The sequence below is a fragment of the Ambystoma mexicanum genome, chromosome 10 (genome assembly GCF_040938575.1).
Source record: "Ambystoma mexicanum isolate Mex_15411 chromosome 10, UKY_AmexF1_1, whole genome shotgun sequence".
NCBI classification, from domain to species: Eukaryota; Metazoa; Chordata; class Amphibia; order Caudata; family Ambystomatidae; genus Ambystoma; species Ambystoma mexicanum.
This window is the reverse complement of record NC_090932.1, coordinates 1,351,412,609-1,351,426,360: the sequence shown is the minus strand read 5'-3', so window position 1 is coordinate 1,351,426,360 and position 13,752 is coordinate 1,351,412,609. Positions and strand designations below refer to the sequence as shown.

Sequence of the window (13,752 nt, the reverse complement as noted above, 5' to 3'; positions counted from 1 at the left end):
AACAATCTGTGATTAGATGTTGTCCCTTGCTTTAAGTATTTTTCCTTGGAAGGTGTTCTGTATTTTAGCACAGTCTGCATTTGTAGGTATGAACTGTGTCAATAGGGCTTTGGGCTTTTCGAGAAGCTTTATTATCTCAAACAGCTTTTTAGGTTTGTTATTTGCTTTTACCATATGTTGGTTGTAAAAGTTATTTTTGTTTCTATGATTAAGTCCTTATAGGTTTTTTCAGGTGGCTTCAATGCGTTTATCTTGTCAGATGAGGGGCATTTGAGCCAACACCTCTCTGCCCTTCTCTTATCGGACTTTAGGGATCTGAGCTCGGGTGAAAACCATGTTTGGGATTTTCCCAGGCGGTTCTTTGCTTAAGTGGGGAGAGCTTATCCAAGAGCTCAGTGGAGTTTATGTTGAACGCCTTGATTAATGCATCAGGGGAGTCTAACTCCGAAGTCAACGCCATGGCGTTTGTGATGCATTCATTAAGATCAGAGGTTGAGACTTTCTTCAAGTTCCGATTAATGATTGTTTTGGGGGGTTTGGTGGCTTGGAGGGATGTGTAGGGGGTAGGTGTTGATATTGACCAGAAAGTGATCTGACCATATAGGGGTGGTATTAGTGATCTGGACTTCAAGGTTTTGTGAGCCAATCCAATCTAGGATGTTCCCTTTGATGTTGGTGGGGTCAGAGTTCAAAACATGATGGTTAATGTTATTTAGATCGGACTGTAGTAAGGTGGCTTCTTTATCAGATGGATTGGCTCACCAATTGTTGAGATCTCCTAGGAATAAGGTAGCACTATTTGTCCCTTTGAGGTCTGCTATTAAATGCAGGATTTCCACATTAAAGGATTCTATAGTGGTTGGAGGGCGGTAGATTAGGACCAAATGTATGCAACTGCAGAGGCTTAGGGTGAGTTTAAGATGCAGAATTTAGCATCCAGTGCAATAGCTGGGTGGGTTAGAGAGAGAGAGAGAGAGAGAGAGAGAGAGAGAGAGAGAGAGAGAGAGAGAGAGAGAGAGAGAGAGAGAGAGAGAGATGATTGTTGGCGATAATTGCCACCCTCCACATCCCCCTTGCCTCTCTTCTCGTTTTTTGCAGTAGATGGTGTAGCTATCTGGGACTGCGAGGGATATCATAGGCCCACTAGTTTCAGAGATCCAAGTTTCGGTCAAAAATAGTAAGTCTAGCTTGTTGTCAGTGATATAAGTCATGGATATCAATGGTGTGCCTAGTTAGGGAACGTGTATTCAGCAATGGTGCTTTAAGTGTTTTGATTGTCGATCCTTCGTCTAACTGAAGCTTGCCAAATGAGGGCAGTTTGGTGTTTGGTTGCATATGATGGCGAGGTAAGTGAACGTAGGGTGTTGTCAATGACCCGAAATGTTGTATTCCCTGATGTAGAACAGTTTATTTTTGGGGCCTTGGCAGGGGGGGAGGGGTTAGGATTGTTCTCAGTTATAGAATTATCAATAGTTTTCAGTGATGTTGGTGCCTTGCTGATCAACCTGATCAACTCAGGGATTTGGTGTGTGTCCGTTGAACAGTATGTTACGGGTGACTCCTCATGTTTGTCTGGAGGCGAGCTAATCAAGAGATTTGAGTCTGTTAAGGGCGAGTTAATTACCTGTGATAGCGGGGAAGTGACCCGGGCGTTGGATCTTTATTTCAAGTAGCGGGAGACTATATCCAGCCGTTTAGCCCTTTGCCAGGTGATAAGAAGGTCAATGGTTCTGGGATGGTCCATTGTTCACAGTGACACACAGGCGTTGGCATAGGTGTGGAAGCACTATGAGGGCAACAGCCAAAAGGGAGTTCTCTGTGTCACGCTCCCACAGCGAGTATGGCGAGGACTGGCGAAGACCGGCCTGCCGTGAAGCGCCGGCGCTGCAGCGCCTGGTATACCAATTAATGCAGTAAGGATGTCTGGGAGATGTAAATTCCAGACACTCCTGTAAGCTACAAGGATAAAGTATGTCAGAAAAAAAGTATATTCTAAATGAGAGTGCTTTATCTCTCGGCAGCAATACAATATGCAAATGTTCCAAAAATGTCTATGCGTGCAATACAAACACACAGAACGAAGAGAGTGCAGAAGGACGGATGTCCCAACAATTCCAATTTTAGTCGGAGCTTGAGCAAGTTAACAACAGCAAGTAAGGCAATAAGCAATGCTCTGCACGGCAGGTGACTGCGCAAGGGTGAATTAGGGTCTAAACAGTTGCATGGTATGTTATGCTATTTAAGTAGAACGGCGGGACCAGCGAACACCGGCTTGCCGTGAAGCGCCGGTGCTGAAGTGGCTGGGATACCAATTAATGCAGTAAGGGTATCTGGGAGATGCAGTTTCCAGACACTTCCGTAAACTACAAGGTTACAGTACGTCAGAAAAAAAGTATATTCTAAATGAGAGTGCTTTATTTCTCGGCAGAAATACAATATGCAAACGTTCCAAAAATGTCTATGTGTGCAATACAAACACACAGAACGAAGCGAGTGCAGAAGGACGGATGTCCCAACAATTTCAATTTTAGTCAGAGCTTGTGCAAGTTAACAACAGCGCGGACAAGTAAGGCAATAAGCAATGCCCTGCCCGGCAGGTGACCGCGCGAGGGTGAATTAGGGTTTAAACAGTCGCAGTCTGTGTTATGCTATTTAAGTAGAACGGCAGGACTGGCAAAGACCGGCTTGCCGTGAAGCGCTGGCGCTGAAGCACCTGGGATACCAATTAATGCAGTAAGGGTGCCTGGGAGATGTAGTTCCCGGACATGCCCGTAAACTACAAGGATACAATATATCAGAAAAAAAGTATATTCTAAATGAGAGTGCTTTATCTCTCTCACGCATGGCATCCTCATCATTCTGGCTTCAATTCAAGGTATTTAGCGCCCCTTCATGCTTTCAGGCTTCTTCTTCGAAGTGGAAAAATTGGGCTCAGATATAGTCCGATACGGTCACCCTCTCTGGGTCCTTTGTAAGATGCATGCACACATCTATCAGAAAGTACATCTTACCCCCCTCACATTTGGCGTTACCTTACAGGTGAAATGTTCATCCTACATTGCTAGGGTATTAGTGTGCAGATTAGCACCAAGTATTACCATTATTTCCTCCCCCCTGGCCAGGGTTGGTGCCAGGGTGAAGTTATTCTCAACGACCTGCCTTCACCAGGCTGAGACTTTCTCCTTCTGATCACTGCCTCCTGCTAGGGGTTGAGATCTAGCTTTCAGAAGGCGTGTGTGGATCTTCTTGCCTCTGGCTTGGATAGTCCCCTGTAACTGGTAACCACTTTCATCAGGTGTAAGGGGCTGTTTCTTCTGTGGTTCTTTCGCTTAATCTCTGCTCAAATGCTGTCCTTGTTTTTCCATTGCCTATGCTCCCCGTGGCTCTTTTATAGGCTTAGCGATTATTCAGATTACATAATAATCTCTTGGATTGGTTCCCTCATTGGCCAGCTCCTTTGCAAATGGCCATACCTCATTTTCATCTCCTGCTTCTTGGGCGTTTTGCCTCCCTTACCTGCCAGCCCGAGGTGTTGGTCCTCCTTTACTTCCTTATTCCGATTGGCCAGATGACTAAAATTAATTTTGAGTGACGATGGTTTAAAACTCAGGTCCCCCATGTTGAAGTAAGACAGAAAAAGCTTCAGCACTTTTTCGGCTCCATGCACTGCTGCTGTGGTCTGTGGTTTTCTATATCTGGGTCAGTGACACTCTCCGGAAAATGGAATTGTGAAGGAGATGCCAATTTTCCTTGGACTACCCACGACCGCAAGGCTCAGTGTAAGCATGTTACTCCAGTGATATGACTACAGAGAACAAAGCAATGTTCACTCCGCTCTAAAGCTACTGCAGGGAAAGGGCGGGGAGCTTAAAGGAAAACATTAAATGACAGACCTTTCGTTACCGAAAATGTTGTAGCTGTGAATCTTTGCGGCCCAGAGATGCAACGTGGGCTCTGGTACTCAATTCAATATTAGCCTTCCTATATTCAAATTGTATTAGCACCTCAGGTGTGCTGTGCACCAGCCAATCAGGTTGCTCACAACACAGACGTTACCTACCACGGTAAGCCCACATTCAGAGTAAACTGGAAGCTACTCAAACCCTCTGTCTGCTTTCCTTTTGAACATTGGAGGTTGAGCAGAGGTAGGTGGACTCCAGAATATCAACCATGTGCCTCTTCTAGGTAGCACTTCACAGCACTTGAGTCCCTGCAAACTCTGAAGAAGGCCCTTCCATTGTGACTTTGTCACAGTATGTGCTGATGATGCACTCTGAATACAAACACACACTCACACCAACAATGGTTCCAGGATTTGCATCAAACGCCAGTGCCATTGCACCCCCAAGACACACACACACACACACACACACACAAACACAAACACGTACACTAAAATATATACCAACAAATACTGGGAAACACAATGAGTAACGCACACGTATAGATGCAAATTTTAAAACTCACCAAAAATAAGCAGAAGAAATCGGTGAGGGGGGAATTAATTGTTTAGCGTTTAGGTTACTACTTATACACATTTAAAATGTTCAAATCTTGGGGATGTCAACTTTAAGGTGCACTTCATGCAGTTCAAATGAACTATTTTCCTTAGTACAAAATCCATCCCATTTTAACACTACTTCACAACACTTGTTTTAAAAGTTAAGTAGCGTACATCAATGCTAAAGTTAGTCAAGTTGTGTTGTAATGCGTGTGTGCTTTTGTACCATTCATCTATATTATATTAACTTTCCAGACATCCAAACGGTTGAGTTTATAATATTGTGTCAGTATCAAATATGCAATTAATATCCAAAACTAAGATGCTGTAATGTAAGGTCTAGTTAATACAGAAGTGCATAGAGTTTAGGATGACTTGTGGTGATCAAACATACTTCTATTAGCCAAAGAACGCAATGTTGAAATACATTTTGGGTGGCAACCCTTTCTCGGTGAGTTAGTACAGCTAGAGAACTACTTTCTTTGTCTTTAAGTAAGCATGTAAAATGGAAGTACCATGTAACATTAAATACAAAGGCAACATTCGTTCACCAAAAAGCAATCATGATTACGAGTTGCTTTAGACTTTATGAATGGTTTAATCAAAAAGCTATTAGGACAAGGCTTTATTTACTGCGCCAACACTATTTGGATGTTTTGTTATCACTAGTGGCCATTATAAAGGGAAATACTAATAATCATGAACAGAGAAGCAATAAAAAGATAGCTATTCATCCAGCAAACTCAACTTACATCACTCCTGCCAATGGAATTAAAATTCTGTTGCCTTTTATACCACCTTGCACTTGCCAAATCTGACCGATGTCACGAACAAGCCAATGGCATATCCCGTTGTGATGAGGGCCACCAATGCATGTGCAGGATGGATCGGGGGTGGGAACATGACTGAAGCACTTGCGCAGATGTATCATCGAAGAATGCATTCCTCAATTCTTCTTACACACTGCGATCATTCTGGATACGCTAATATCCTTGAATTCTCAAGAGAAAATATTCGAATTGTATTACTACTGTTGGTGTGGTGTGCATTAGCCAATCAGGACGCTCAAAACAAATACATTACCTTTCAGCCTAAACCCACATTCAGAGTAATCTGGAAGCTGTTCACAATCTGTATCTGTTTTCTGTGCTGCTCACTGCCTCCTGCTACACCCCTCCATCCTGCCACAAACTATCCTCCCTGCCCCTGCACTTTATAAATATTGGCACCCTTCTTAACTGGGCCTCCATGGCATTGCTACTGCCCTTTTCCCGCTCCCACAACTCCCGTTTTCTGCCCGCCATTTCCTAACGGCATCTGCCATGCAAATGGAAGAGGTGCTCTGTGCAGTCTTGGCCTCTATTCCTAAAGCGGTCTCCTTGGGCGCACTTTTTTCTAGTTTTTCTATGTGAAACTACAGTGTGCGTGCTGGCTTGGCCCACTTTTCGACATTGAAAACTTTCCCTTAGCACCCCCAACATTAGCAAATGGTACTAATAGCAACAATGCTTGTTTGGAAAGCTGAACTGAATGGTAACGACCCACCGCCGATGGAAAAGGAAAATAAGCAATTGAGAAGTAGCCAAATAAACTTAAATATAAGAAACACACAAACAGTTAGGTACAAACAAGGTTTTCCTACATATCACCAGGTATCAAAGGATAGTAAAATATATATGCAGTAAAAAGAATGTGTTAATCGTCTAGTTTTTTTCTCACCTTCATTGTTAATAAGAATATCCAGACGCTTTTCATTGCGTATGAAGTCTTTACAGAAGTCTCGAATGCTTTGCAGGTTGGCCATGTTTAGCTGCATGAAACGAACATTGAGGTTATGGCTCTCCCTCTGAATGTGCCGCACCGCCTCTTCTCCCTTCTTTTCATCATTAGAGGTGATTATGAGACGGGCGCCTCTCCGTGCTAGAGCAACAGCGGTTTCCTTCCCGATGCCTGAGATACCTCCTGAAATGAATCAGAGTGCACACTCTGAGAAATGTTGGCAACAACTCACTTTATTGGACAACAACTTCAATGAATCTAAAAATGGAATTTGACAGTCTTTGCTTCCAATGTCAACCTACCTCACGGCTGAAGTCCCTGTGATCAGGCACTACTCACTTCCCTCGCCTGCCTGCTGGCATACTGCCCACCTTGCTACCAGCCCAACAGTGGAGAAATGCTTGAACAGTTGGCGGTGACTGGTTGCTTATCATTGGGGTGATAGGTGTCTGAGTTAGGGGTGTGATTTTAAGAAACAATGCCAGCGTCCTTGCACTGCATGGTTTAGCACCAGGTGGGAGTATGTTCAGAGCACGGTTAGAGGGAGTCACTTGGATTCTTGGCAGTGGAGATGCTGGCTGCTCTTAGCCTGCTATCACTGCAGTGCAGTAGTCGGGTAAGGAGAGACTGAGGAAGCATCTGCTTGTCACCAGGTACTGGCGCATGGCAGAATCCATGTGGCCAGTGGTGTTCTGGTTCGAGGGAACGCTGGGGGAAGGTGGCTAGGGACCTATGCTCTTTTTACAGCTTACTGCCAATACTAACTAGGATACTCCAGCAACTGCCTGACAGTAATGTTCGGATGAATGTTAGGTCAGAATATGTAGACGAATGCCTCCTTTTTTCTGTTGTTCTCCTCGATACATTAAAGAATGGCCCAGTTCTCCCTTTCCAACACAGGCATCGATTCCCTGGGTATCACAGCCCTACCTTTGTTGGGTACATTTGTTGGGAGGTGTGCAACACTTCAACTATCACACTTATTCAAGCACTCCCTTTTGCAGGTCTATCAACTTGGTCTCTGCCCCTGGTGCAGCAGCAAGATGGCTACCATTCAGGAGGTGGATGATACTATGCACGTTAAAATACAGTTGTATTCCATCAGCATAATGGCGCATCGAGAGACCAAATCTGGCAAACAGAACTCCCAGTCACTCAATGTAATGATAACAAGCATGGGAGCAGTTTGGAACCTTGTGGGAAGGTGCACTACAACAAAAGGGGTTCTGAAATGGATGGGCCATCTGTAGAAATTGATCTTAATAACAGCCAGACAAAAGGTAGTAAGGATATAAAAAAATATCTAAATTTCATACAAAAAAAGGAGTGAAAAAGCTATGGTGACAAGGAGCCCAGCTGCCGGCTATATAATCAGCCTGGAAGAGCAACATGTCTAAACAGGGATGTGAAGGGTGGGATAATTTGTCAGGAAGTCTGACGCCTCCAGATGCAAACAGGGTGGATGGAAGCAGCAATATAAAAGGTAAAACCTCTTATTGATGTCTTTGCATAGCTCATTCTGAAATCTTTATTTGGACCCGGGGAAGGGCGCTCAGCCAATCAGGTGGCTGGAAATGTGGACGAGAACACACAGTATACCGCTGCATCTTCTAGCCACCCAAGGCCCTAACCCGGGAGGCTCCATCTTGATTGTGGGGAGCCTCTCCATGTTGTCACCCCACAGTCCCACCCTCCCCCCACCCCAAAGAGACCTTGCTCCCTTTCCCCACCCTCTCCCCACTTACCTGCTGGACCGGAGCATTGTGATCTGGTCCTGGCACTCCTCCCTCCTATGGCCGACATGGAAATAGAAAAGGGACGTATTCCCTTTTCCTATGGCAGCGGTCATCTTGTTTTATTTACGTGAGATTAGGCTTGCGCAATACGGGCAAAGCCCATGTGCCGTAAAAAAATAAAAGGTAAACTATTTTCACCCCGGGCCACCCCAGTGTTCTAATAGCTATCACCGCGGCTAGGCTCGGGCTGGCGGGCCGTTACAGGCCCTTCATGCCCCTCCTCCCCAGACTCTGGGGTGATTGCTATAGGCAACTTCGTGGGTCTCTCTCAAATGTGTCCAGTTTCAACCATCACAAATCCAAATAGATACATTCTCAGACCCTGTGCAGTACAGGGGAGCTGGATTAACATGCAAAGAACATGTTCACAGGGTTCAGAACATGGCTGAAAAGTGCAAAACACAGATGAAGTGGCAGACAGTGACTGGCGTGGACTAATTAAGGCTGCAGGAAGCATAGCTTGGTTGGGGTGTACATGCCATGTCTGTGCATGGGACAGTGCTTAGGACGGACTGTGGGGTGAAATATAGCCCATGGATGCCAGAAATACAGAGGCCAGAGTCAGTTATGAGGGCTCACCAAAATAAAAGGCCAGCGCAGAAATGATGTTGGACATAAGGCCTATGGAACACAAATGAAAAGGAAAGAAAGTGTGCCTCAAGTTGTAGAGGCTAAAATGTGCGCAAGGCATTTAATAAAGGGAAAGACACATGGCACTGATGTTTGACAAATCTGTGGAAAGCTGCACCGACAGATATGGAAACCGCAGTGCACAGTCTCTTCAATGGGATGCCAGAACTGTATTTTAAGCAGCCGCAGTTAAACGTAGCATTTCACATGTACATTAAACAAAATAAGGTCATTTAGTTTTCCCTCCAAGATTAATAATATGCTCAGAAAAATGTTCGCCAGACTTTCACAGTGTGAACATGATTTCTGCCTATCACAAGCGCCTCAACATGGACAATTTCAAAACAAACATACATAGTTAAATTGCGTGCCTTATGAGAGGTCCTTTAATATGCATTTATGTACGAGTTTACAGGGTGTTTTCTGCAGGGTACATGGGCGGCCATGACCTGCTGGCTATTTATTCAGATGTGAACTAAACTCCAGGGCCTCACTTGGTTGCCCTGGAGATTCAGGCTTAGTTTTCCTCATCCATCAAGTGCCTTTCCTTAAAAATACAAGCCGGGGGGATTCCAAGATGGCCGCCGACACCAGGTAGACGTGTGTCGATGGCGCTCCAGAGCCTCCAACTCATTTAAGCGGTTCCACCACCCATTGTGAGCCCAGGAACTCAGGATAACAGCGGCTGGCGCCCTCCCGCACCCCCGACCACTCGTAGCTGCCGTTTTGCCCAGCAGGGCGGAGCGGGAGAGGGGGCGCTCCAGGCGAGGCGAGATCGCAGCCCCGTCCCGTCCTCATGCCGGGGGGTGACGTGGCTGCCTGAGCCGGGGAGGAGGAGGAGACCCCGCGAAAGGAGGCACCTCCGGGACGCACCGGTGGACCTGATATCGGCCCGGCGGCGGAGCCTCGGATCGGGGGGCCCGCGCAAGCCTTCTAGAGCGGTGGTGAGCTCCGGGCAGTGGCCCCGCCTGCTAAGTGGTACACGGCCCCAGGCGGCGAGAGGATACTACCGAAGCAGTGCGGTGAGCGGCGAAGGGAGCGGGGCCCGGGCGACATTTGCGCCGGGCTGTGGGGCTGGTGGCGGTGTCCCGCGTGGCCTCACGGAGGTACTGCCCTACTACACGTAACCCTGACAGGCAGCGTCAAGCACGGCAAGGCCGGGGACTCAGGCCTAGTTGGGAACAGCAAGGCAAGGAACTCAGAACCGGGCGGGGACACTCCCTGGGAAGGCAGGACTGGGGGGATCCCCCGACCTCCGAGCTACAAATATGGCGACTAAAAACAAGGGCAAGACCAATAAGGGAGGCCAGTCGCAGCCGGACGCCTCAGGCCCCATCATGGCCCTCTGGGCAAGCAAGGATGCAACCGAGGAACGCAGGGCCACACAGGGGGGGTGGGGGGGAGTACGGAGCAGGAGCACGGCGAGGCCCTGGAAGCGTCCGCCCAGATCACACGCCAGGACCTGCACGGGGAGCTGCTCTCATTCCAAGCATCTTTGGGAAAAACCTTTCAAGAGCAATTTCAACTAATAAGATCCGACATTAACCAAGCGCTGGCCGAAATCAAGCAGGAAGTGGGTCAACTGGGGGAGAGAACAGACAGTCGAAAAAGGCCTGCCGGAGATAGGCAGAGAGACCACGGAGAACAGCGAAGCTATCGAGAGGCTCGACATGGCGACGCGGACCTGGAAATACGAATGAAGGACATGGAAAACAGGTCTCGACGGATCGACATCAGGTTGAAGCTCCTGCCGGAGACGGTGCAAGATAGGGACCTGAAGGAAACGATTCAAGGAATCTTCGCGGAACTATTGGGCGAGTCCTCACCAGATCGAATCGAACTGGACAGGGTTCGCAGAGTGGGTTTCCTCAATAGGAACCCGAAGTCTAGGCCACGAGACGTGCTAGCGGCGTTTACAAGATACGCTCAAAAAGAGGCAGTACTCAAGGCCGCTAGACAAAAAGAGCCGATATCCTTTAACGACCAACGTATCGAGCTGTACCAGGATCTCGCCAGCTGCACCTTGCTCAAGAGGCGACAATGGAGTCCCCTTACCCTGAAGCTCAAAGAAAAGGGGATCAGATATAAGTGGACCTTCCCGTTTGGACTTGTATTCGATTGGGCTGGTTCTCAGAAGCGGATAACCACGATGCAGGAAGGTGCGGACCTACTTCAACTTGAACTGAACCAAGAACTGGTCGAGGAATCGAGGATGGCGTGCCCGAGCTGCCCCTCGGAGGCGAAGAGTGGTGCCCGAGCCAGGCCATGGGAATGGTCACTGGTCGGGGAGGGGAAAAGGAGAAGGCCCATGCGGCGGAGGTCCCCTGGGAAGGGAACTGATGCGGAACCAGCGGCGGTGGAGTGAGCCGGACCAGAGGAGAACTAATTGGGTACTTAAATAATTTCAGGGGGTGGCGGACACAAAGGCACTTTTGTATACAAGGAGGGGAGAGGGTGCTAAGAGCAAACATCATGGGATCATCAAGGGCAAGGAAGCCTAGGGGGGGGGGGGGATGCGGGAGGACCAAGTTTTAAGGTCATTAGGGGACGGGGGCGGGGGAAAGGGAGAGAGGGGGGAGGGATCCTCAGGTGCTGCACGAGGGACGAACTAGAAGTGGCCCACGCACGCGGGCAACAGGCATGGGGCAAATGAGTGGGAGTGGAGAACTGTTGGAGGGTCTTGAACGTCGGGGACAATTGTCTAACTACAATTCAAGTGGGTAACGCACAATGTTAGGGACCTAAATACCCTGCTGAAAAGGAAAAAGCTGGAACAATTTACGAAGCGGAGAAAGCCAGACTTTCTGGGGTTACAAGAGACACACCTGGTTCGCAAGGATCAGAGTCGCTTAAGGCTAAGAGGGTTTGATCAGGTGTTTCAGGCGTCTGGTCCCACGAAATCGGGGGGGGGGGTGGTGCTGGCCATCAGGGGCACGGTGAACTTCCGCTTAGAAGACACCCTAAGGGACAAAGAGGGTAGGTTTATTGTGGTAAAAGGCACAATTGCGGAAGAATCGTACACAATAGGGGTGATTTATGCGCCCAACACAGGTCAAGACCCCTTCCTCTGCGATCTCCTGGGGAAACTAGGTGGCTGGGCAAGAGGCCAGATAATCATAATGGGGGACCTGAATATAGCTTGGAACAAGATTAAAGACAGGTCAGGAGGGACCAAAAGCCGTGGGAGGGGCAGTAGCCTCAGCGGAACTCCGGGACAAAGTGGAGAGCATAGGGCTGAGGGATGTCTGGAGGGAATTGAGGGGGGATGAGGAGGGCTACACATTCCTTTCTGAAGTTCATGGGACCCAGTCCAGAATTGACTACATCTGGATCACGGCCAACCCGGTGGGTAAGGTAAAAGAGATAGAGGTTGGGCCCATGGGAATAGCAGACCATAAAATATTGTCAATGCAGCTGGAACTGGGAAAGAGGAGGAGAGAGCTGTGGGGCTGGAAATACCCGGAACATCTACTGAGGGACCCTGTGGTAAGAGAGGAAATAGAGGGCAAGATGAGAGAGTTCTTCGACAATAACAAGAGAGGGGACACGAGGGAAGATACAAGATGGGACGCATTTAAGGCCACACCGAGGGGGGAAATTATAGCAGCTAGGGCACAGAGATAAAAACAGCTACAGGCCTTGGAGTCCCGGCTGGAAGCGGAAGTTGAGGAAGCGAGAGGCAGGGTAGCGGCGAACCCCAGCAGGATTAACCAGAAGGACTATAGGAGGGCAATAGGACAACTGGGGATCCTTAGGACCAAAAAAGCAGAGGGGGTCATGCTTTTTGTGAGGCAAAAATTCTATGCAAGAGGGACTAAGGTGGATGCCCTGCTAGCCCGCCTCATTCGGGGAGCGGCCTCCAGAAACACAATCACGGCGCTAAACTCAGAAAAGGGGGAAAGGGTTACCCGAATAGAAGACATCCAAGAGGCCATGGCCGTTTTTTACGAGACCTTATATGCTTCACAGTACCCCTGCGGCCAAGCCCAAGAGAAATTCCTGGAAAGGGTTAACTTACGTAAAATCGAGGGGGATGCCCAGATTGGTCTACAACAAAAGATAACGGAGGAGGAGGTGAGGGGGGTTATTCGGAAGCTGCCCGCGGGTAAGGCCCCCGGCCCCGATGGGTACACTGCGTCATTTTATAAGGCCTATGCGGGCGTGCTGGTTCCACACCTGACCTACCTTTTCAACTCCTTTTTGGATAGTGGGCAAATCACCCCGTCCATGAAAGAAGCCAAGATCTCCCTGATTCTGAAGGAAGGCAAGGACCCCCTTGAAAGATCCTCCTATAGGCCAATAGCGTTCATTAACGTAGACGCAAAGATCTACACTAAGATCCTGGCGAACAGGCTCGAGGGGCTCCTCCCCGATTTGATCCACCAGGACCAGGCGGGATTCGTAAAGGGGAGGCAGACAGCGGATAATATCAGAAGGGAGGCCCACCTGGTGGAAAAGGCAGAAAAGACTCGCACACCGGTAGCACTCCTATCCCTAGATGCTGAAAAAGCGTTCGACCGGGTGGAGTGGTCCTTCCTCTTTAAAACCATGGAAAGGATGGGGTTGGGAGGCGCTTATTTACAGATGGTCAAGGCGAACTATGAGGGCCCACAAGCGATGGTGGTGGTAAACGGGTTTCTAACTAGACCATTCCAACTCCAAAGAGGAACAAAACAGGGATGTCACCTATCACCCCTGCTATACGCAATTTACCTGGAGCCCCTCCTACAGGCAATACTGGAAATCGGAAGGAATAAAGGGAATAGCGTTTGGAGGCAGCTTTGCAGACGACATGTTGCTCGCCCTGACCAATCCCATAGAGTCGAGCTCACAAGCTAGGTTAGTGCTAGAAGACTTTGGGGAATCATCCGGACTACGCATTCATATGCACACGTCCGAATTGATGGACCTAACATTGGCAAGGGAAGGGAGGGAGGAGCTAAAGGGGATGACGCCCTTTGCCTGGTGACCGGGGGGAATCACGTACCTGGGGTGAGAATCACTCCAGCTTTGAGCGGATGGTACGCAGCAAACTACCCCCCACTC

General features: G+C 48.3%; 1 protein-coding gene across 1 annotated transcript in view; it reads right to left on the bottom strand.

Annotated features, from left to right (window-relative positions):
* The window catches only part of LOC138492321 (retinol dehydrogenase 14-like), a 353,059-nt gene that overhangs the window by 264,336 nt on the left and 74,971 nt on the right, over positions 1-13,752 (bottom strand). Inside the window, exon 2 of the mRNA XM_069619370.1 lies at positions 6,221-6,463. Coding sequence (XP_069475471.1) covers positions 6,221-6,463 — 243 coding nt within the window. The remainder of the gene's footprint in view (positions 1-6,220; positions 6,464-13,752) is intronic.